Genomic DNA, 23,900 nt, shown 5'->3' with positions numbered 1-23,900 from the left:
AAGCTGATGATGAGCCACGGCTGTGCAAAAGGGATCCAAGCATGTAGCAGATGAGTTCGTGCTGTTGTATAAGGCACCAAGGAGCCTGCATCTGGACCAGTAAGTGCCATTCCCGGCACTGGGTTTTGCAAGAGAGGTGGGCAAACTAGAGAGAGGCCAGAGAGGAGCAACAAAAATGATGTGGGTTTTAAAACGCTGACCCATAAAGAAAAGTTAAAAACTGGGCACATTTAGGCTTCAGACAAGATGGCAGAGGGTGGAATGTAGTAAGACTTCAAATACATGAAGGGCTGTTATAACGAGGCTGGAGATCAGTTCTTGATTATATGGTAAGAAAACCTTTCCAACTCAATTGCTACATCTACACTAGGGAAAGTTTTGCAATAAAAGTCTGTCAACACGCAAAAGATGCCAAAAGCGAAAGCCGGTTTTTCTGCTTCCTATTATCGACATTTCATAGCCATGTTGTCAGCACCTTGTTGACCAAGCAAAGTAATGTGGGTGAGCATCCCACAGTGCAGTGTTGTGAAAAGGTGGAGCTGATCTCACTGCTTCTTGAGATTCCCTCGCGGCTCTGTGAGTTCTCTATGCTGAGGAATGGCAAAGCAGCAAAGCAGTCTCTCCAGCCTTACCCTGGCAGCAAGTCTGCCTGCCACTGTGTTCTTAGCAGGGCAGAACAGAGGAATGCTAATGGTTTGCTCTTTGTTCCCCAAGTGGAGCAGTTTGCTCAGCCATCAGATACTTCCCAGAGCTCTGAAAGAGGAAGGGTGCCTGCCTGCAGGGCAGCAGAGATCATAAAACACTGAACACAGCAATCAGGGCAGGCACTGTGGGATACTGGCAGAAGCCAAATCACTTGACAAAACAAATAGCAGAGTCCATACTAGCTCTTTGTCAACAACAAAGGGATGGGAAAAGACAAGTCTCTTGCAGGGGTGGACTATTTTTATGACAAAAGTGGGTGTTTTCCCGACAAAAGTCACATTGAAGTGTAAAAGTCACTGTTTTGTAGTCAAAAGGCAGGTTTTAACAACAAAACATGCTAGTATAGACACCCAAATTGTGGAATCCTCAGCACTGGAGGTTTGAAGAACAGGTGGGAAAAACCCCTGTCAGGGATAGTCTAGTTGCTTGGTTCTGCCCCAGTACATGGGGCTGGACAGGCCACCCTCTCCTGGTCCTTTTTGGTCCTGCACTTTGCTGGCTGTACAAGCAGGAGCCTGTTTGCTGAGCTGAGAAGAGACTGTAATTTGGATTGTTTTGCTCTGCATGTTGCTTGAGTGGGGCTCTGTATCTGTGCAGCAGGAAGAGAGCTGAGCCATTTAAAAGAAAGGACAATGCGGCTACAAGAAGGAAGGGAGAGAAAGTGGCCAAGAGTAAACTTAGGCTGGGAACTAAAAATGGGTTCTACCCACCAGAGGAGTGAGGGGCTGGCCCAGTCTCCCAGTCTGGAAGTGGGGCACCAAATAAACCTATTTTTAAGGTGGAGCGTGGCAAGTCTATGACTAGGATTGTATGTTGGGGTCACCTGGGAGAGCAGGCGACAGGATGTGATCCCCTGGGCCACCCTGACCAGTTATGTGTTCCCATGGCTATGCTCTCCTCCCCATCACATCCCCAAAGTTGCCACCAACAGGGCCTTGAACTAGAGCCATCAAAGCAACCCCAACACCAGGTGGCTGCTGCCTGGGTTGGGGGCAGGGTGTTATCCCAGGCCAGGGAGCTGCTGCTCTGGCCCTTCCAACTTCACATTGCAGAGCACAGAGGCTCCAAACAGCAAAGCCAGGACACGGAGGCCCTGGGAATTAGCGGGGGAAGTGCCTAGGACAGGAATAGCAGGTTCAGCGGCTGCTAGCAACTGAGGTGCATTAACAGAACGAGGGGACGGACGGACGGACGGGGGTGGAGCCTGGGACTGGCAGAGACAGGGGCTTGGGGGCAGGACAGAGAGGCACTGGTGGGGCTGTGTGGGGCAGGGCAGAGGGGCACTGGTGGGGCTGTGCACGCCCCCTCTCGGTTGCGGCGGGCAGCTGGGGAAGCCCCGGGGCTGGGCTGCCCCTTTAAGAGCCGCCCCCGGAGGAGGCGCCTGGCGCTGCCGCCTCCCGGCTCTTCCTGGTCCAGGCGGCGGCAGACGGCCGGGGGCGCCCGAAGTTTGTGGCAGGCGGGGCCGGGGGGGCGCATGGCGCTGGTCACCGTCCGCAGGTCCCCGGCCGGCGGCGGCCCCGGCTCCCCCACCGGCTGCAAGGTGAGTGTCCGCCCCGCCCGCAGCCAGGACCCCCGCCGGGCGCCCCCTTTCCACGCTGCACCCCTTTCCCTCCCCTCCCAGCCTCTCCGGCCCCGCGCTGGTCGCTCCTGCGCCGGCTTGGTGCGGTCTCTGCTCCCTGCCGGGGCTGGAGGCTACAGCTTGTGCAGTTGTTAGCTCCCTGCAGCGCCGGGTGTGCCCGGCTCCCTCCGCCCTGCACTCAGCCAGCAGGGGGCGCTGCAAGGAGCGGGGTGGGGGCACTGTCTGTGCGGGGTGTTCCCGGCTTCTCCAGCCTCTGCCAGCAGGGGGCGCCGCAAGGAGCGGGGTGGGGGCACTGTCTGTGCGGGGTGTTCCCGGCTTCTCCAGCCTCTGCCAGCAGGGGGCGCCGCAAGGAGCGGGGTGGGGGCACTGTCTGTGCGGGGTGTTCCCGGCTTCTCCAGCCTCTGCCAGCAGGGGGCGCCGCAAGGAGCGGGGTGGGGGCACTGTCTGTGCGGGGTGTTCCCGGCTTCTCCAGCCCCAGCCTCTGCCAGCAGGGGGTGCTGCAGGGAGGGGGTGAGGGTGCTGTCTGTGGGGGGGGGCACTGTGTGTGGGTGGTGTGCCCTGCTTCTCCAGCCCTGCCCTGAGCCAGCAGGGGGTGCTGTGGGGGGGGGGGGTGCCTTGCTGCTCCAGCCCCAGCCCCAGTCTCTGCCAACAGGGGGCACTGCAGGGCGTGGGGTGGGGACACTGGTTGTACCAGGTGTGCCTGGCTTCTGCAGCCGGGGCTCTGCCAGTGGGGAGCACTGTAGTGAACAGGACAAGAGGGCTGTCATTACACATAGGCCGCCAGTGCTTGTGGATGGCTCTAATCACCCTTGCGCAGCCCAGTGGTTTATCAGCACCGGTACTGACTTGTCATTAAGTTTCACAAACTGACACTTCCTTCGGCGGCTGCTTCCTCTCCAGCTAGTGTCTTGCAGTCTTGCAAAGTCACTCTGAGCATTGTGGGCTTTGCGCCCCAGGGCACCAGTGCCAGAATTCACCCCCCTCGTCCCATTTCCAGAGCACTAGTACCAGGATTTGCTCTCCAAGCGAACCTGCCCCCCTTCCCCTCCCCTTTCACTGGTAGAGCAGTCTCTCGGCTGCGTGGGCTTGTGAGCATCGTGTCTGTGGCATGCATTCTGCTGGGAGCTGCTGCTCGGGAAGGGCCAGGATGCTGTTAATTTTATTTTCCACACTAAAAAATGTCAGAGGAAATTGTCGCTGGGCTGCAAGCCCTGCTCCAGCTCCCAAGAGGGAACCACAAGGCCATGCCATGCCTCGCAGACGGAGGCCGGGGATGGTACCGAAAAGGGCTCGTGGCCTAGTCAATGCTCCAAGTAGATGCAGGAGTGATCCAGATGTGTACATTTCCCTGTTGAGCTCTGGCAGCAGGTGGCAAATCCCAGCTGAGATCATGGAACTCCAGCTTCCTGTGCCAGCGACTTTGACCTCCCAGTCTACAGGGATCTCTGACCCCCTCTGCAATGCCTGGCTTCTCTGGCACATCAGCCACATGACCCTGATGTTCCGTCAACTCTCTGTGCCCACTTCTAGGAGGGAAAGGAGTTGGATGAGCTGAGCAGGAATCCTCATGTAGAATACCTCTTGGGCTCTGTGTGTGTGTGTGCGCACGCGCACGTGCACTGAAGGGGGAGTTCTCTTTCCTCTCCCCTCTTCCCAGCATGCTGCTCCAGGCTGCCTCCCCTGTGCCAAAGCTGCTCTCTCAGCTTTGTCTGCAATTCTCCCCAGGCTGCCCCTTCCCCACCTACATGACCCCAGGAGGCCTCCCTCAATGGCTCTTCAGCCATGCCCTGTCCCCCGCCCTGCCCTTACCCTGCTGCTCTCCAGGGAGAAATGTGCTGCACAGGGTGGATGAATGGGGCAGCTGTTTCAGGTTGCCAGGGCATGTGTGCCTGGCAACTAGGGATGTTAATCAATATGCAACTTAATAATCGTGTGACCGCATCAAAAACTTAGCGGTTACTTTATTTGATAGTTCTTGGGGGTGGGGCCAGCAGCCAGTGCAGTCCTGGCCTCATTCCCAGGGAGCCCCCTGCCGTCCTGCATGTGCTGCCTCTGTATCAGAGGCAGCAGCGTAGGGTGACTGCAGCCCCTGTCTGTTGGAGGCCCGAGTTCCTGTGGACAGAGGCTGCTCCACAGCAGCCTCCTCTGCCCCTCCCCCTGTGCTGCTGCCTCTGATAGGCACAGCAGCGCTGGGGAGAGAGGCAGGTGACTTGTGGAGTTGGAATACACAGAGAGCTGGCTTAAAAGCTGGCTCCTCATGCGTGTCGGCTCCTGTCTGCTGCACCTTCATCCCCCATGCTGGTGCCTCTGATAGAGAGGCCGCAGCACTAGGTGGGAGGGCGGAGTGACTCCATGGAAGCCGATGCTGGCTCCTCATGGGCATGGCTACCCCCTCCCCATCCTTTGCTGCCTGCGATACAGGCCCAGGCATATCAGTTAGTCATGTAGTCGACTACACGTTGACATCCCTACCGGCAACCCTGTCTTTCCATTTGCAGCCTTCACAATGATTTTTGCTGTGGAATTTCCCTGGTTGTTTAAGGCAAAGTCTTTGTGAGCGGGGTATGGGGATTGCGAGCTTCCCCCGACTCCACCGCCTTGTTGGTTTTAGGTCTGGGCCACTTAGGGTGACATACTACAAGGCCACCATGTGAACTGCGAGATGTGCTGGCAGGGTGATCAGTTGGCTGGCTCTTATTCAAGCATCTGCAGGTGCTAGCTCCCACCCGGCGCTGCTGCTCAGGACACTCCCTGGGGCCCTGCAGTGCCAGCTAGTGCTTGGGGGGCCACAACCCATAGGGCCAAATCCTCATTCCTGGCTCGGGACCTGCCCAGCCTACATGGCAGTTTGGGGGATGGGTCATCCACATATCTGGCCCCACCTGGGGGTCGTGGTCCCACATGCCCACCCCATGCAGGGACTGATCCAGCTGTCTTTGTTTCTTTTACAGGATGAAGCGGTTTCCAGGAGGAGCCAACTACAGCGACGGTGAGGCTGTAAACTCTTAAACTCTTTCCCTCAGTAAAAGAGGAGTTGGTTCCCATCTCCAGCACTGCCCCCCCCCCCCCGACTGCTTAGGGTCCCTAGGGTGGGAGACGGGTTGCAGGCATGGAGGATTCGCAAGGGAGGAAAATTGTCCAAGTGCCCTTTTTGGAAGGAGGAAGTGGTGCTGGGATTCCCACCGTGGGCCCAGTTTTTTTGCATTTGAAAGTCCTACCCTGTGGCTGCTGGAGAGGAGAAAGGATTATGCCCCTCATTGGTCCCCCAAACATACAGACTACTGTGCGGGAGGGTGCTCCTCTCAATCCCTCTCCCATCACTAGTTTTTGAGTCTTGTCCCCATGAATCACAACAGCCTTTGCATCAGGGTGAAACTAATCTGTCCCTGGAGACTTTTCCTTGCTCAGCTGCCCTGCAATTGATCTTGAACTAAACTGTGTGTGGTCAAGCTCTGAGCAGCCGCTGAGGCACGGGGGCTGCCTGCCTGCAGACTCAGACAGATGACTGGACTCTGGGCGACTGTGTTCACAGCTCTAGATTCTTTCTTTCAGTGGAAGCTGATGTGCCCAAATTGGACAGTGACTCCTTCCTCTGCCCCAGGGCCCCAGCTTCCCTTGTACATGCAGAATGTTTCCCTATTTCACGCCTATGTCCCTTCCCCCCCCCCCCCAGCCAGAGCTTCGTCATGGTCAAGGGGGCTGCCCTGCTCCTGCAGGAAGAGGAGAAGCTGGAAACGGTGCAAGAAGCCCCACCCTCCCCAGACCAAACACAAAGCCAGCAGGAGCGGCACCTGCAGCTGATGATGGGGCTGCTGCGGCCAGAGGATGGCATCCGCCTGGTGAGATGGGGCATGGCTGGCACGAGGTGGATCCCCGGAGAGACCAGACTAGGGGCCAGAAACAGTGGGACAGGGAGCAGAGAGGGCGACAGGCACTACATCCAATCGTGAAGTCACTGGGTCCATGCAGCTTGGGATCAACCCATCCCTTCATCTACCTCCCTGCCAGCCTGCCCCAGATCAGCCCCAAGGACCCATCCAGTCCAGCATCTCCCCACTATCACGCCCTATCCCAAATTAGCCCTATAGGCCCATCCAGCCCCCTGGCCCCAGCCCTGCAGGAGCAGCCATCTGTGTACCCACAACGCACTGCTCCCACCCCACCTCATCCTGGTGCCGCCTCTATTCAGGGCACCTAGGTCTCCAGCCAGTGCCCTGGGCAGGGAGGGGAAGCACAGCTTGGAGTTGATTCTGTAGGTGGGGAGAATAAGGAACAAATTGTGGAACCCCCGCCCCCAGACCTGTGCCTCCCTGCACCCCTACTGCCCCTCTCCTGAGTCCTGTTACTGCCCTTTCCCCCCACCCCCCTCCCCAGCCCTGCCTGCACAGACTCCCTCCCCAGCAGGCTGGCTCAGGGCTGGAGTCAGGCCATTGCCCAAGCATTATTCATTGTTTGCAATTCAGGCCTGGCCCCTCCCCCTGGCCCTGGCACTGACCCAGCCTGACTGGAGAATTATTAACCACTCCCGTGCATGGCCCTGCTGGGTACAGGATGTCAAGCCAGGCTGGGGGCGGGGCTGGGCCATGCAGACTCCTCCCCTTTCCTGGTTTCCCAACACCCCTGGCTGGGGAAGCAGGGCAGAGCAGTGCAGGCTCCTCCCCCTCCTTGGAGTCTTGGCACCCCCTGCTGGGGAGGGAAGGGCTGTGCAGGTCCCTCCCCCTTCTTGGTGTGACAGCGCCCCCTGCAGGGGAGGACAGGGTGCTTGCTGTCTGCAGCATGGTGGCTGTTGGGGGAGGGGCTCCCTGCCTGTGGAATTTTGTTTCTCAGCAGCCAGTTCCCCATTTATGGCTGCAGGGCTCTCGCTCTCGCCTCCTGGGCTGGCAGCCAGAGCCGGCTACACGGTCCAGCCCCGGGACTCTGCAGGCAGCTTCCCAGGGTTGCTCAGCGCTGCCCTTGCTTGTGAGGCTGAGTCACGCTGCCTGTGCCCCCAGGGCCCACCAGCCCGGAGAGCTCTGAGTGCATCCCTGAGCCCAGCCGCACACTGACCCGAGAACAGAGCAGAGACCCAGGGGTTCATCTCTTAACATCCCCTGGGAAGCTGCTCCCCAGCAGGGGGTGCTGGGAAATCGCAGACTCTTCCTCCTATGCACAGCCCTGCCCTGCTTTTTCCAGTAGGGGGCGCTGGGAGATGAGCGAGAGGGCGGAGCCTGCACGGCCCAACCCGCCTTCCCCAGCAGGGGGTGCTGTGACACGGGGGCAGGAGCATAGCAGGGCGCGGGAGAGGCCGGTCTCAGTCTCGCTCTGACTTCGCCTCCAGGCTGTGCGTTTGGAGTCGACCCGGCCCCACCGGATCCGGTACCTCCTGCTTGTGGAGAAGCTGGAGGGCAAGAGTGAGACGGTGCTTCTGGGTGTGGACTTCCCTGAAGAGGGGTGAGGAGACAGGGCGGGGAGAGAGAGGGACGGGGGGGGAGGGGAGATGGCAAGTGAGTCATGGGGAGCCCAGAGAAGGGGGAAATCAGGGCGGGGGAAGCAGGACTGAGGAGTGAGGGGCTTATGCCCTGTGGCCTCAGGGAGGAGCTGCCTGCACCCTATGCTTGTCGAGCTCTTTGACATGCCCTTGCATTGCCTCCATAGCACCAGGGCAGGGCCCCAGATGGGCACAGGGAGCCGCAGTCTGTGAGTTATTGGTCTGAACCTATAACCTCTCCCATGCCCCACTAGGGACCCCTGCACTCACCCCGATGCCATACGCTCTGACCTCTCTCTCTGCCCCTAGCTCGGCCAGATGCACCTTGGGGATGGTGCTGCCCCTTTGGAGCGACACCCAGGTCTTCCTCGACGGGGATGGGTAAGAGCCAGTGCTACTCTGCTGGGAGGCAGAGGGAAATTCTGCTGTGTCCATTCGGGTCTGCATTTCACCCACCATTTGCCACATACTGTGCCCCCAGCAAGAGCCTGTGCTACCTTCTGCTGGACAGAGAAAGGAGTACAGGCTCCGGACTCTTTGCCTGACCCACACCCTGGCACGTAGCTCCCCTCTTCTGTCCGGGCAGAGCCATTGGCCACTTCCCACAGCAGCACCACTGGCCGTGAACTGCAAGAGGTGCTCAGGGTTCCGTGTGCTCCGCAGGGCCAGCTGCATCTAAACCGACCATCCCCAGCCCCAATCAGCAATGAGAAATGGGCCCAAAATGTTTCATAATGTAGGAAACTTTAATGGGCCGTCCTTAGGTTTCAGAGTCAATATCACAAACTGATATGCAGGCGTACCTCTCCCACCTGTTGCTTTGAGCTGCCTGCCGACTCCCGCTGATGCCACTGTGGTGATCTAAGGAACAATAGCGTGGCTCCTATCTAGGACTTTTCATTAGTAGATCTCAAAACACGGTACAAGGTTAAGGTCCTTAGCACCATTTTACAGATGAGGAAACTGAGGCATGGGGAGGGGAAGTGACTTGCCCAAAATCACCCAGCAGGCCAGTAGCCAAGCTGGGAATAGAAACTAAGTCTTCTGGGTCCTAGGCTGGCACTGCCAGATGGCACAGAGAAAGCCCAGCTTGACTCTCAGAGCCCCGATGCTGCAACCTTCCCCTTCCCCCTGCTCCTGTGTATGATCTGGCCTGCAGGGAGCTGCTGGGCTGGCACTGTGCATTCATGAAGCCTCTCTGACCAGCCCTGTGTGTGAAGGGAGAATGCCTCTGCCTGCCCAAACCCCCTGTGAAATCCCAGCCCTGCTCTCTGTGTTTCTAGGGGCTTCAGTGTGACATCCTGGGGGCAGACACGCATCTTCAAACCCATCTCTGTGCAGACCATGTGGTGAGTGAGCCCCGCACTGCCTGTCAAGTACAGCTGGTGGGAGCGGTGGGATTATTCCAGGGATGGAATATCACGTCGGCTGGGGCCCACCAGAGCAGGGATGGGAAGCCTATGGACCAGATCTGGTCCCTTCAGCATTTTCATGCGGTACAAGGGCCACACTCGTTCAACCCACCTGTCACGGGTGGAGGGGCAGGAAGCCCGGAGGTGGGTCAGTGGCCAAGATAACAAGGTTCCCCACCTCTGCACTAGGGCAAGGGTTGAGGGGAAGGTGGGATTAGGCAGGGACTTGGAAAGCAGGGGCTATCTGTGGGGATCGGCCAGGGAGGAGGTGTCATGGTTCTAGAAAGCAGAGGGGGATACCTGTGGGGATTGCTCTGAGTGGGGGAGATGTGGCAGCCCTGGGAAGTGCAGGGATATCAGAGAGCATTGCTCTGGGATTGGAGGTGATGGCTGTGGGAGGTGGAAGGGTATTTGTGGGGGATTGCCATGGGGAGGTGCTGTGGCCATGGGAGTCAGTGGGACCACTGTGGGGATCTTCACCTGCTTATATATCCCTCCGCCAAAGCCCTCAGTCGATGGAACAGAGGCCACGGCAGTAAAGTAGTCCTAGTGCAGGCGCCCCGTTCCCACTCGCCAAGCAGTGGGGAAGGGCGGGGCCCTAGTTGGGGAGCTCTGCCCCCTCCAGCCCTTTGGGCAGGGCTCCATGCAGGCCTGACGTCCGTCAGTCCACCCACCTGTCTGCTCCCCTCCCCAGGTCGGTGCTGCAGGTGCTGCACAAGGCGTGCAATGAAGCCGTTCACAACAACCACTTCCCTGGGGGCACCGCCCTGAGCTGGGCCGAGTGGTATCAGTGCGGCATCGCTTCGGAGCAGAGCTGCATCAACGAGTGGCTGGCCATGTCCGACCTGGAGTCTGTGCGACCTGACTTCCCCGCTGTCTTCTCTGACCGGTCGGTACCAGGCCAGGGGCGATGTGGGCAGGGTGGGGCAGGATCTATACAGGGCAGGGTGCTGTGGTGACTTCCCAGTGTAAAACTCAGGGAGCCCCACATGTATCCCTCTCCCTGGGGCTCCCCCACCTTGGCAGCCAGTGGAATCTGGACAGGGCCAGGCTCCGTATAAGGGCTTCGAATGCTGGATGATGATTGGCTGGAGGAGAGCTCCCGCCCCTTTGCCAGAGTATTGAGTTCGAATTTTCTCTAGGGCCCCCACATCGGTTGGACCCAAGCCAAACCTAAGCAGGAGGGTGGGGTCTGTGAGGTAGGGGGATGGAGTCTGGGGGCAGAACTTGGGAGCCCTGTGAGATTTGATGCCCTCCCCGTTTCTGTGCCCTAGCCCAACCCAGCGTGAGATGATGGAGCGGATGATCCGGGCCAAACTGCGTGAACTGATGGCCACGGCTGACCTGGAGAGCATCACCTCCAAGGAGGTAGGGTACATGGTGGGGAGGGGAGAGGAGTGGGGGGTGGCGAGGGAGGATAGGGGAAGTCAATGGGGTGTGAGAGGCATGGGGCATCAGGGTGGAAGATGGGGATGGATATGCTTTTGTGGTTAAAGCGGGCTTGGGAAGCAATTGTCTGGAGGGGGGCAGGGGAGGGAAAGAGGGGCCGTTTTAATGGGATAGGGGACAGTGGGCGTGACCAGCCTCTCCCTCCGGCCAAGGATCCGTCCCTCTGTTCCCCATGCAGATCCGCACAGAGCTGGAGCACCGCACCAACTGCAGCCTGAAGGAGTACAAGGAGTTCATCGACAACGAGATGTTGCTCATCATGGCCCAGATGGACCGGCCCTCCAGGATCTTTGACCACCTGTACCTAGTGAGGAGCTGAAAGGGGCTGGGGAGAGCTCATCCTGGCCTCTCCCAGCAGGGGGCGCTGCTGGGAGCAGGGCAGGAGCACTGGCTGGGACGGGGTGAGGGGGCATGTGCTCCCGGTTACTTCAGTCTCAGCCTCTTCCAGCAGGGGGTGCTCTTGTAGTTACTCAGGAGGCTAGATGTAGCCCCCAGGGGGTCAGACTTTCCTGGAGAAGGAGCTAAGGGAGCAGCTGCAGTGGCTGCCTGGGATTTCCCCGTCCGGCCATTCACCCTGCTGTCCCCCTCTCTGCCTGTCTCTAGGGCTCCGAGTGGAACGCAGCCAACCTGGAGGAGCTGCAGCGCAACAGGTGTGTGCTCCGGCCCTGGGGGAGGGTTGGGGGAAGATTCCCCATCGGGCCTGTGTTGACCCAGGGCATCTTTCCATCGCTCTGCAATGACCAGACCGTGTAGAGAGGTTAGTGAGTCTGCAGCTGCCCCCGGGCCGGGATCAGTCCCCGCAGCCGTCCTGACCAGGGTGCAGAGCGAAATGCTGGAGCCAAAGTGCTGGGGAATGGGCATCTTGGAGAGGCCCTGCCTCCTTTCCCTTCCCAGGCTGGATGGGACTGTCTGAGCTGAGTTCAGATCCCGCCTCCTGCACACCCCCTCCCAGCCCTGCCTGGCGCTCCTCGAGGGAGCGGGGCAACTTGCCTCCACCCCCAGGGCCCACCCCAATCCGTGGGGTGAGTGGCTGGGAGGCCCCAGCACCCCCCTGACTCCTCCTCCTGGATCAGAATCAGCCACATCCTCAACGTGACCCGGGAAATCGACAACTTCTTCCCGGCGCTTTTCACCTACATGAACGTGCGGCTCTACGACGAAGAGGCCTCCCAGCTGCTGCCCTACTGGAAAGAGACCTATCGCTTCATCTCTGATGTCCGGTGAGCGGGGGGGTTCAGTAGGGAGGAGTCATAGGTGTGCTGAGAGATGGGCAAATTGCACCTGGCCCCTCGCCCTCCATAGAGAGCATGTCCGCACCACACACAATTGGTCCTTTGTCCTTTCTGTGGCTGCGCTGTGGCTCTCGGTGGCCACATAAACTTTCTCGCTTGCTGAGTGTCTTACAGACGGTGTGAGTGTGTGGGGGGGAGACATGTCCAAAGACGTGTGTGGGAGGTGTCGTGTGTGTTCTGGTCACGTGTGCAGGGAGCGTGGAGGGCATCCCAGACATGATCATGAGAACCCTGCAAAGTCGCGGATATCCGCCGCTCCTTTTTGCAGATATGGCCGCGGATGTGGATACAAATTTTGTATCCGCACAGACTCCAATAATAGTCACAGCTGATTGTTCCAAAACCACAGCCAGATCCTTGGTAGTAGGGGATGGTGACAGGAGCAGTGTTCAGGTGTTTGCCTCAGCTCTCCGCATTGACATCTGGGACCGTTCCTCAGTTTCCACTTGGTGATATTGTTGCCAGTCTTTGTCACTCTCTCTCAACTTAGAGTCTGTTGGTGCATGACAGAGACCAAATTTTCAGTGGTATATTTATGAGCGCTGTGTGTGCCTCAGTTTCCTCTGCCCCTTGCATGGCTGCCCGGTGAGAGGGAGGACTGTTTGCTCTCATTGAAGGCTGAGAACTACCTGTGCGTGGGTGTTTGTATGTGTGTGTGTGTACATACCTCCTTCCCTGTCTAGTAGCTGGATTGAATGGGCCAAAAAATCTGGTGAGGTTCAACAAGGACAAGTGCAAAGTCCTGCACTTGGGATGGAAGAATCCCAAACACTGGTACAGGCTGTGGACCGACAGATGAAGCAGCAGTCTGTCAGAAAAAGACCTGGGGATTCCAGTGGATGAAAAGCTGGATATGAGTGCCCTTGTAGTCAAGAAGGCTAATGGCATGTTCGGCTGTATTAGAAGAAACATTGCCAGCAGAACTAGAGAAGTGATGATTCCCCTTTCTTCACACTGGTGAGGCCACGTCTGGAGTATTGTCCAATTCTGGGCCCTCCACTATAGAAGGGATGTGGACACATTGGAGAAAGTCCAGTGAGGGGCAATCAAAACAATTAGGGGGCTGGAGCACATGACTTATAAGGAGAGGCTGAGGGATTAGGCTTATTTAGTCTACTGGAGGGAAGAGTGAGGGGGGATTTGAGAGCAGCCTTTAACTACCTGAAAAGGGGGTTCCAAAGAGGATGGAGAGAGGCTGGTCTCAGTGGTGACAGATGGCAGAACGAGGAGTCATGATCTCATGTTGCAGTGTGGGAGGACTAAGTTGGATATTAGGAAAAGCTATTTCCCTAGGAGGGTGGAGAAGCACTGGAATGGGTTACCTAGGGAGGGGGTGGAATCTCCATCCCTAGAGGTTTTTAAGTCTCAGCTTGACAGAGCCCTGGCTGGGAAGATTTAGTTGGGGTTGGTCCTGCTTTAAGCAGGGGGTTGGACTCGATGGCCTCCTGAGTTTCTTCCACCCCTTTGGTTCCATGAATGTTACAAAGGGCCGGCAGAGGCCAACCTGTAACAATGGAACATGTGAGAAGACCATGGAAGGCCACTTGCCAGGACGTTGACACCTAGCAAGCAAGGACCCTGGGGGCTAAGGATTTCCAGGCCTCTCCAGAGTGGAGCAGAGCAGAGAGCCCAGTTACAGAACAAAGGGAGGCAGAGGGTGGCTCCTGGGAGAAGCTTGGAGCTCTCCCCTGGGAGCTAATGAAGGAAGTCAGAGCCTGAAAATGGAGTTGGTTCCAACTTGCCCAGGGTCTGGGCTGACCACAGTCCACCAGACTTCAGCCTTCTTTAGTCTGTGCCAACCTAAGGCTTTGCTCACCTGGGCTGCAGGTGGTAAACCCAACTGTTCTAACACTGTTGACTGGCATCGCTGCAAATGCTTTCAGAGCTGTGTTCATCCCTCTACCAGTTGGAGTTGGTGACCAGAGCTTCCCGTGTGCAGCAGGAGGGTGGGAGCCCCAGAGGCCCTGTCTCAGAAGGCAGGGAGGGCTCCTAGCACACTCTGCATCCTCCCCGTGCAGGAAGAATGAGGGGGCCTGGCATTTTAAAGGGGGGCCTCCAAGAGATTGTTCAACGTTTGGGGTGTCGCACCACCCCTGTGGATCCACGCGGCAGGGCTTTCATTGAGGTTGTGCCTGGAGGGAGTGATTCTGGAGGAATCGTGTTTTCCACGTTCGGTGACATTTCCTGGTGCTTGTTTTCCTGGAGACTACTGCAGAGGTTTTTGGGGTAGTGGATGTTCAGAGGCAAAGCTCTTTGAGGACGTCAGCTGCTTGGGTGGCGGACTACGCCCATGCCGTGGGTATCTGGGATCCTGAACCAGTTTCGGTCTCTCCTTTCTGCTGACAGCATCCCACCTCACTGACAGTGGCGCAGTCCCTGCCAAGGCCACAGAGCTGCAGCTTAAACATCCCCGTGATGATCCTGCAGGATTGGTTGAGTTCAGTAACAATGTTGTGTGCCTGGCTCATGCAGGACCACACAGGGCTAAGTAATCCAGAGCAGAATCTCTCTCTGTCTCTCTCTCATGGAATATCACACTCTGACTAGCCCATCTTGCATTTGGAGGTCAGCTCCCCTTTTCATGTTGGCCAGTTTTTGAAGTACACAATTCCTGGAGTTCCTTTTCCAGCTTCTCGCTGTGCTCTTTGAGTGTCAACGTTCTGTCTCCTGTGACCCTAGGGACGCAGGATCTTTGCAGAGCTCAAAGACTGTCCCCGCCCACGATACGGTAGTTTGTTCGGACAGTGTTTCAGGTGGAAGGTGTACACTGGTGTCTTGCTAGGCATCTGCTTTCAGGACCCATGTGTGATAGTATTCTCCAAGTACACCACTGTCCTAATTCCCACCTTTGAGAGGTGGATTACTCACATTGACGGGAAAACCGCTTCTGCCGTGTCTGCACTGCACTGCGACACTGATGGTGTAGTGGTAGCCTAGGTCAGGGCTGTCCCCTTCCCTCTAGCATGCTCTTTGAGGACACATGTACCTCCCGGAGTCAGAGAGCAAGGTCAAGGTTCCTGCCTACCCCTTGCTGGAGTAGTCCAAGGAGATGGCATGACTGCTAACATCAGGGATGACAAGGCATGGCTTTTCTGGCAGAAGAGGGTCACTTGGCCATGTCCGCCGGTCTCCTGGTAGGTTGTAAACAGAAGCTACTCTTAGTTCAGCCCTAGGTCCCATTATAGTGTGATGTTTCCTAGCAGTGCTTTCCGCTAGGCCTTTGTCACAGATAAATATTATGCTGCCAGGGGTGTTGCTTTCTGTGTTTGGGGTGCCTTGTGTGACTGGCGCTTCTGTCTCTGTGCCTCTCTGGATGGCTGTTTGCACACCTTCTGCTGTCTTTGGCTGAAACCTTGACGGGATGCATTTACATCGCCATCTGTCTATTGAGGTCTTGGTGGGTTGTGTCTCCTTCTACTCCCCAAGCCTCAAGTTTGGTCTCTCAGATTTGGCCTTTCCCTGGGTTGGCTGCAATGGGAGAGTAACAGGGGTTCTGATGTAAATGTATCCAATGCAGCCCATTTCTAGTGGGCAGTGTGGTGGGGTCCTGGTGAATGTGTAATCATAGTTAGACAGAAGGCACCTTCGAGATACTATTCAGTGGTGCCCTCCTGTGTGCTCACGAAGGAGATAGCAGTTGCCATCAAGATGCCATGGGGGGCATTGCCAGGGGATGCCTTGGGGAAGGAGAGGTGAGGAAAGTATGCTGAGTCTCTTGCACCCATTTCACTGGCCTATATCCCCTGGCAGGGCTCAGAACTCGCGGGTGTTGGTACACTGCAAGATGGGCGTGAGCCGCTCTGCCTCCACGGTGATTGCCTACGCCATGAAGGAGTACGGCTGGACGCTGAAGCGGGCCTACCAGCACGTGCAGGACAGACGCCCCATAGTGCACCCCAACCCCAGCTTCATGAAGCAGCTGGAGTTCTACCAGGGCATCTTGGATGCCAGGTAACTGCAAGGAGGGGGAGGAGTCTGCATTGCCCAGCTCTGCCCCCAGCAGGGGGTGCTCTGACCCCAGAGAGGGGGCGGAGCTTGCACTACCCAGCCCCATTCTGTGACATCAGGGAGGGGAGGAGCCTGCACTACCCAGCCCCATTCTGTGACATCAGGGAGGGGGAGGAGTCTACATTGCCCAGCCCCAACAGGGGGCACTCTGACCCCAGAGAGGGGGAGGAGCCTGCACTGCCTAGCTCCACCTCCTGGCAGGGATTGTTGTGACATCAGGGAGGGGGAGGAGCCCGTACTGCCCCTCCCCATTCTGTGACATCAGGGAGGGGGAGGAGCCTGCAGTGCCCAGCCCTGCCCACCTCAGCCGGGGGCACTGACAACCCCGGTGCCCTGTGGTGAGCTCAGTGTGTCTCTGCCCAGCCGGCACAGCAGCCTGTGGGAGCAGAAGGCAGGAGACTCCCAGTGGGAGGACACGCTGAACGGGAGTGACACTGGCAGTGACCAATCGGAGAGCGAGGGGAGCCTGAGTCAGGACCGGCTGAGCTCGGAGGAGGAGCCAGGACCGCAGGAGGAGGAGCCAGTCACGACGCCCCAGTATTGTTTCCGGCCCTTGCGGGAGCCCCCCGAGGAACCAGCCCAGCCCCAGGCACCAGAAGGCGGCGAGGGGCCCCAGATTTGCCTGCAGGTGGTGGAGGAGCCAGGGGCCTCCGATGACTCAGGGGCGGAGGAGGTTCGGGGGCACCTGGCCACGCTGCGGGTGCCAAAGACGCCCAGCACGCCACGTGACCGGCGGATCAACCTCTATGCTGTGATGAGGAGCATCAGCGAGATGGACAGCCCCGACGTACCCTCCCCGCTGGGGGGTCCTACCGAGGGGGAGGTAAGGGGCACAGCCAGGGAGCACCTGCGGGGAGGGAGACAGCCCCAGCTGGTGGGATCCAGGGTTGTAGGGCAGTGCTATGCAGGAGGAAGTAGGGCCCATGTGTGGGGAGGGAGGGATTGGGCCTGCAGAGAGAAGGCCTGAGTCTATCAGTGCCCTGAGCATGCCTGTTCTCTGATCGCCCCCTCTTCTCTTCCCTACAGGTGTTTGTCATCCCAGGACATGAGTCCCCGAGGCAGCACCCCACCTCGGAGCCTGCGGCCCCACCAGCACCCGCGCAGAACCAGGAGGAGCCGAAAACAGCAACCCCAGGCCCCACGGCCGAGCAGCACCCACAGGGGACCCCAACAGAGAAGACGGGTAAGCGGCGGGGCCGGCAGCGCGGCCGCCAGGTCCCTCGGAGCCATGCCCAGCCGTGCAAGCAGATTTCCTACCACCCAGCGAAGGGCAAGCTGCACAAGGCCGTGAAGCCTGTGGAAGGCTCCTCCCCCAAAGACAGGGCCCCAAACGCACGCCGGGCTCAGGCCATGAAGCACCGGCACTCCGTGGCCCAGCTCATGGACGCAGCCCTGGTGCTCAGCCGCACCAGGGAGTTTGAGGAGCGGCTGGAGGCTGCTGGCCAGGAAAGGCCCCCAAAGGAGGAGCCTGCTAGCCCCTCGTCCCCACCTCAGGAGCCCCAGCCTGGAGGAGGCACTCTCCCCCCATCACGACCCAGGAGGATGGTGCGGCAGGCCAGCATGGACATGGAGCCTGGCTCCGGGTGAGACTCTGCCCCTGTGGCCCCGCCTCTGATTGACTGTAGCGGCTCCCCTATGGCCCCAGGTACGGCCGGCTGCCCTGGGGCAGGGCATTGGCTACTGGGGACATCAATGCCCGAGTGCTGCTGGAGGGGGCAATGGATGAGCTGGACTCTGGTCAAGGACAGCCCCTCCCTGCCACTATGCACCCCCCCATGGATCTGGAGGAATGATGGGGGGTACCTCACCATCCGTGGATCGCTTGGTCTGCCCCTCATGCTGCCCAGCCCCACACTGCCTTGCGGTTCCTGCCCCACAGCTGAGCAGGTGTCACCAGAGAGAGATGGGAGACATGATTCCCTCTGTTGCTTCCTCCCCCCCCCCCCACCCCACTAGCCTTTGCTTTTGAGCTACTGAGCATGGCTTTGGTCAGCTGGGCCAAAGGGAGCCGGCCTCTCGCTGAGACTGAAGCGAGAAGGGGTTCTGAGAGGTACCCTCTCCCCAGCCTGCTCTGCACACATGGACACCGCACCATGGCACTCTGCCAGCCTCGCTCTGCCTGTGAATAAAGAGTTTAATTCACTTTGTAATTTGTTTCTGGGCTCATCCCTTCCTGGGTATCCACCCCGGGGTACAGGCTCCCCTGCCGCCTGCTGTCCCAAAGCCCTGGGAGGTGGGATCTGTGTTATCAGGGGCCATGTGGGTCCTGGGAACTAGGGGAAGAATGCTGGCTGAACAGCCCTAAGATCCTGGGGCACTGGTGGCTTCCTTGCTAGTTGATTTACCTGCCTACCCTCCTGGGGGCACACAGGGGCTCTGGGATGCCTTTTAAGATCAAACTTAAAGCAATTTACAAACCTGGGGGCTGGTTCCAAGGGGGGAAACTGAGGCACCATCAGCCCTGCCGTGGCTGAGGGGAGAACACAAGCCCCCAACTTGTGTGCTCTGACTATTTAGCCTGCCCCATGCTGCCCCAGAATGCATCGTCTCTCAGCCAGGAAATGTGGCATGAAGGGGGCACTTCCCAGTGTGGCCCCGCCCCCTCTCTTCTACCCCAAGGAGGAAGCACATGGACTAACCTCCTAAGGGGAGCAGAGCACACCTGGCCACCCTGTGCAGGGAGAGCAAAGGGGGCTGGAAGCCCCAGTCCAGGCTCAGGAAGGGATGAGCTGAGCTGTCAGTCCAGTATCAACCCCTGATGCCTCTGGCATTTACTGCCAGGTTCTGTGCCCGTCCCTGGAGCACCCGGCCCTATGAGCTCTCCCCTTGGCCTTCAGGCCAGCCTCGTTTTTTAGAAAGGGGAGCCTGAGGTGATCTGTGTCTCTGCGCCAGCCCCCCACGCCTCGTGCCTCGAGGCCACGACTCAGCATGAGACCTGCTCCCCCGGGGCAGTGAAATATGAGTGGCTGGGCAGGAATGATGGAGCCACAGCCTCGGTGCAAAGCTCCAGCTTTAAACTGTCCCGTGTCAGACCCCCAGGGTGCTCCCTCTTTCTCCAGGGCCAGCCAGGTGGCCTCAGCATCTCGGGGATGGAGTCTCTGAGCTCCAGCCTTCCTGCTTCAGATCATGAGCTCTGCCCAGGGAGTCCAACTGAGCCAGACACATTTCCCCCTCTCCAGGGTCCCAGCCAGTGTTTGCAGGGATGTGGGCAGCTTTTCCCACCAGAGTAGGGCTAGGGTGCCCCATGGCGTGGGCTGGAGAAGCAAAAGTTAGGACTTCTGTCCTAGCCGAGTGGGTACTCCACCTTGCCAGGCTGGCATGGAACCCATGGTTGGCTCTCTCCCACCTTCTCTTTGTCCGGCCCATGGGGCAGCTGCTGAGTTGCCAGCGGGTCCCAGCTCATGGTCCTGAAGTCACGCTAGGTTCATGCATTTCCCATTGGGGGGCTTCCAGCCCTGAGGGGGACCCCTTTCTGAGCCCTCTGTGGACAGGAGTCACTTTCAGCCAGGCCTTATAGGCCCTGCATTCCAGCCAGACTGGTTATGTGACACAAACCCCTCTTGGCTTCTGTTCAACCCAAGGAGCAGCTGGCGCAAGCTGCCCCTGCAGGAAATTCCCAGTCTGTCCCTGCAGGGAGCCAGGCACTGCTGGCTTTCCCCTGTCCCTGGGTGCGCTGGCTAAAGCAGGCAGCTACCTTCCTCAGGGACCCCAGCTGCCTGGTTTGGGTTTCTGCAGCTGGCTACAAGTTTTCTGGCTTTCTGTGGAAAATTGGATTTTCCCACTTGGGAGTGAGGAGGTGCCTAACTGCCGCTGGGGAAGCAGAATTTGGTACAGAGGCCTGACTCTGGCCTGTGTTGTCTGCTTTCAAGGATACTGCCCTTGGCTGCTCTAGTTTCTGCACCCAAGCAGCTGGAAAAGCCCTGCTGGCCAGGCAACCACATCTTTCCAGAGTGCTCCCACCCTGACAGATGGGAACAGGCCCATCATGTGCAAGGCATTGCTAGCAGGCCACATCTGCCAGCTGGGAGAGTCGAGGCAGAGAGGAGGCTCAATAGCTTTGGGTTGCACACGGCTGCCCATCACTGAGGCATCTGAGCCTGCTCTTCCTTTGAGGGCCGATCCTCAGAAGGGCTGAAAAGACACGGGGTGTTCAGCGCTGCCAGAAGCTGGAAATGGGCGACAGGGGGTAGATCACTTGATTGTTCTGTTCGGTCCCTCTGGGGCACCTGGCCCTGGGCACTGTCGGCAGACAGGACGCTGGGCTAGCTGGAACATTGGTCTGACCCAGCCTGGCCGTTCCTATGTTCCTGGTGCATGAGTTTGAGCAAATCACTTCTCCCCTCTAGGCCTCCCTGTCTTGTCTATATAGTGTGTTAACTCCTGGGGGCAAGGGCTGTTGGAATCTGTGCATACAACTCAGTAAGGTCTTGGGCCTTGCCCAGAGCTCTTAGGCTCTATAGGAATGCCACCCGGAAAATGTGTAGCTTGTCAGGTAGACCCAATGAAGCAGGGCTTTATAAGGGCCATTATAAGAAACCCCAGCACTGCTTAGATCTTTGCTTTAACAATCTAGTGACTCACCCTTTCCATTCACTTCATTTTTTGTAAATTGTCTCTCTGGTACGGACACAAAAGGAAATCGAGAAAGATGTTTATACTCGCCCCTCCCCCCCCCATACATACCTGGGAAATGACCAAAACAAAACACTTGGTTTCAAAAACAAAGTTACAAGCCTTGTTAAGTGTGGCCCATTGACTTCCCTTCCTTTTTACTTGCCAATTTTTAAAAGCCAGGCAATTAATGATTAAAGCCACACCTCACGCTGATGCTACCCACGCACTCAACGTCAGCAGCCTCGCTAAGCAGGAAAACATGCATTTTTCAGCACAGCCTTAATGTAAGCCCCAAATAATGTATCAGGTATAAAATATACAGAAGTTTAGCCAGAATTTTTTTTATATCATTTTGATGGCTAATTATATTGTTGGTTTTCAGCATTTTTTATTTAAAATTTTATCACTGCACAAAATTAGGGGGTTCCAGCATTTGTATTGATTTAAATATTAGCAGTGGTGGGAAATAATGGGGGAGTGTGTGAGATGATAATTATTTAATAAGAACATAAGAACATCCAGACTGGGTCAGACCAAAGGTCCATCTAGCCCAGTATCCTGGCTGCCGACAGTGGCCAATACCATATGCCCCAGAGGAAGGGAACACGACAGGTAATCCTCACGTGATCCCTCTCCTGTCTCCCATTTCCAGACAAACAGAGGCTAGGGACACCATTCCTACCCATCCTGGCTAATAGCCATTGATGGACCTAACCTCCATTTATCTATCTAGCTCTGTTTTGAACCCTGTTAAAGTCCTATCCTTCACCACATCCTCTGGCAAGGAGTTCCACAGGTTGACTTTGCGCTGAGTGAAGAAAAACTTCCTTTTATTTGTTTTAAACCTGCTGCCGATTAAATTATAGTAGATATTAAGATCCAAACCCATTAGAATTTTATAAGCAAAGCAGATTTTGGGTTAGATAGGGAGAAAATCCTTATACACTGTGCCACTGGAGGAGCCCCCCAACGTCCCTACATTCTGGGCCCTCCTTATCCTTCCTTTGTCCCAATGTTGTTGTCTTTGGTCTCGTCCCAGGAGGTTAAATTAATTAATGTTGCTAGATGCTAAAAATAATGGACTTAATAAAGACTCTGGATGGATACATGGGTGGCAGGTGAAGACCCAGCTGGGGAAGGCAAGCTCCAGCACCTGCCCTTCTACCCTGAGGCCCCACCCATACAGCATTCCCCCCCATCACCTGTGGAGCCAAGCCCAACCCCAACCTGATCCTTCCTGGCCACCTGGAGGCCTGCGGCTGCCACCCCAGCCTTCCCTAGCAGCTATGGAATGTAGGCATTTTTGGGACAGCAATGTCTTCTCTTGCCTCCATTACCCACCTCCCATGAATGGATGGTTTAGTCCAGGCATGTCAAACTCGAAGCCTACTGAGGGCCACACAAACAAAAACTGATAGCTTTCAGGGCCAATAATATACTTCTATTGGAAAGTGGTAATTATTTTTTATTATAGATTATGTTTTAGGTATATTGTATAATATTTTTCAGATCTCGTTTGAATATAGTACAATAATTTGATGTGTAAAATTGTTATTTGCTCATCTATAATAATTTTTATAATTTTTAAATATAAAATTAAGGTACTTTTAAAATTATTTTTTATGTGATACATAACTTGTTTTGTTGAAATAAAAACAAGTATAGACCAAAACAATAAGGGAGAGACTCATATCTCAGAATAATTGCTTCAGCCTGGCAAACAATAGCCTTTGAATTTTCTTTAAAGAAACACAGTGTAAACCAGGTACATGCTGATTCTTTTTTTGCTCTAAGTGTCTATTTGTCCCCAGAAGGATTACCATAACGAATCGAGTGGCTTGCAAAGCTGGCCTTTCAGCTGTCCTTAGGATTTCTTAAACTTTGCACTTTCAAAGGTATGTGTAATATTCCTACACAGATAATCCATGCAAGACTAACAAGTTAATTGTCCTTTGGCTGACTGATGTACAAGTGCATATTCATTAGCAATATTGGTATGCCCTGGTTACTCTTGACTGGCTGGTACATCGTCGATATAAAACTGGATAATTTCCTTTTCCTTTTTTATGATTAAAGCAGATGTTAGTTGAGCCAAATGGGTATCCTTCAAAAATTGGAAACCCAAACCAAGTTAAGTCTAAAGAGTGGAAAATGAAATAAGGATAGGTAAAATGTAAGATAGATATAAGGTGTGCAACGTAGGAATTGATGAGCAAACAGCCAAAACATGACTAAAAAATTGATAAAAGGAAACTCTTTTTACCCGATTCATCTGTGGAACTCACTGCCATTAAATAGCACTGAGATCAAAAGTTTGTAAGATTTTTAAAATGATGAAGGCTTATTGATAATGAAAACATCTAAAATACCATAGGTAGGATAAAAAACAGATTAAAATCCACTCATGTTTCAGGTCATAAGCCAGCCACAAAATGATGGGAGTAAAGAAACAACATTCCCTATCTGGAGATAACTGTTCACTGTAGTGTCTTGTGGACATGTGCGAGCACACTCACACCCCATCCTGTGACACATCTTGTAGTGGCCACTTTTGTAGCTATAATACTGGACTAGATTAGAGGGTCCCCTTGGCTGATTTGGCAATGCCTACAGTCCAAGGGAATCATATGACAAATATTAACTTTTCCGTTAAGAGCATTTCCGGAAAATCATGCCAGTCTAGACATAGCCCTTGTGTGTCTAACTATAGGTGCTGTTAAATATTAGAACAGGTTCCCAAGCAAGGCTGTAGAATTCCTATCATTGGAAGTTTGTAAGAACAGGTGAGACAAACCTCTGTCAGGGATATTCCAAGTTTCCTTCGCCCTGCCTCAGTGCAGGGGGATGGATGTGAGGACCTCTTGTGATCCCATGTCTATGATTCTATGAAAGCACAAATTAGCAACATCTCATGGTGTAATATACACAGAAAATACACTTAAAACTCTAAAGGTCTTCAGCAACATTTTTGTTACGTGGCCTATTTCTTTTAATGATTATCGATGGTAATATTTTTTGTCTGTTTGGGTGTGCATCGTGAAATCTACATTTATCGATTAAAAGCGGACTCCTCCTGAGTTCAAATATATGTTAGACTCATTAGTAACCTCAAAACATAAATCACAGGCCACCTGGAAATGCAATATAGGTGAATGATGGATCCTAAAGCCAGAAGGGACCCTTGTGATCATTAGTCTGACCTGCATAAAGGACATCTCTGAATTAGTGAATGAATCAGCTTGGTGGTTTTTAGCTGTGAGGCACTGGTGCTTTATAAATGAAGATATTACAGTTTGCATTGTGGTCACTTAGCAACCTTAGCTGCTTGTGGAGATAAATGGAACAGCCATTAGAGGAGCAAAGGAGGTCACAGG

General features: G+C 55.7%; 1 protein-coding gene across 2 annotated transcripts; it reads left to right on the top strand.

The window, feature by feature from the left end:
* The first annotated feature begins 1,964 nt into the window (after positions 1–1,964).
* Positions 1,965–18,621, top strand: SSH3 (slingshot protein phosphatase 3). 2 transcript variants are annotated; one of them, XM_075928555.1, is made up of 14 exons: positions 1,965–2,245; positions 5,236–5,273; positions 5,958–6,123; positions 7,602–7,714; positions 8,061–8,132; positions 9,035–9,100; positions 9,858–10,052; positions 10,438–10,531; positions 10,791–10,919; positions 11,216–11,262; positions 11,686–11,832; positions 15,655–15,855; positions 16,276–16,735; positions 16,939–18,621. In XM_075928555.1, exons 1-14 carry the CDS (start codon positions 2,180–2,182, stop codon positions 17,497–17,499), a joined length of 2,355 nt encoding a protein of 784 aa, XP_075784670.1. In that variant the 5' UTR covers positions 1,965–2,179; the 3' UTR covers positions 17,500–18,621. The 2 variants fall into 2 exon arrangements, with proteins under 2 accessions (XP_075784670.1, XP_075784671.1); XM_075928556.1 differs by lacking the exons at positions 1,965–2,245; positions 5,236–5,273; positions 7,602–7,714 and having other exon boundaries at positions 5,964–6,123.
* The last annotated feature ends 5,279 nt before the right edge of the window (positions 18,622–23,900 follow it).

The sequence above is a fragment of the Pelodiscus sinensis genome, chromosome 4 (assembly GCF_049634645.1).
Source record: "Pelodiscus sinensis isolate JC-2024 chromosome 4, ASM4963464v1, whole genome shotgun sequence".
Classification (NCBI taxonomy): domain Eukaryota; kingdom Metazoa; phylum Chordata; order Testudines; family Trionychidae; genus Pelodiscus; species Pelodiscus sinensis.
This window is presented reverse-complemented; position numbering and strand designations above follow the sequence as displayed.

Bases quoted from the DNA above. Each gene is read 5' to 3' on its own strand.
- SSH3 (XM_075928555.1), top strand. From the start codon at position 2,180: ATGGCGCTGGTCACCGTCCGCAGGTCCCCGGCCGGCGGCGGCCCCGGC. The intron at 10,920-11,215 runs GTGAGGAGCTGA...GCCTGTCTCTAG, and splicing joins TCTTTGACCACCTGTACCTA to GGCTCCGAGTGGAACGCAGC. The intron at 15,856-16,275 runs GTAACTGCAAGG...GTCTCTGCCCAG, and splicing joins CAGGGCATCTTGGATGCCAG to CCGGCACAGCAGCCTGTGGG.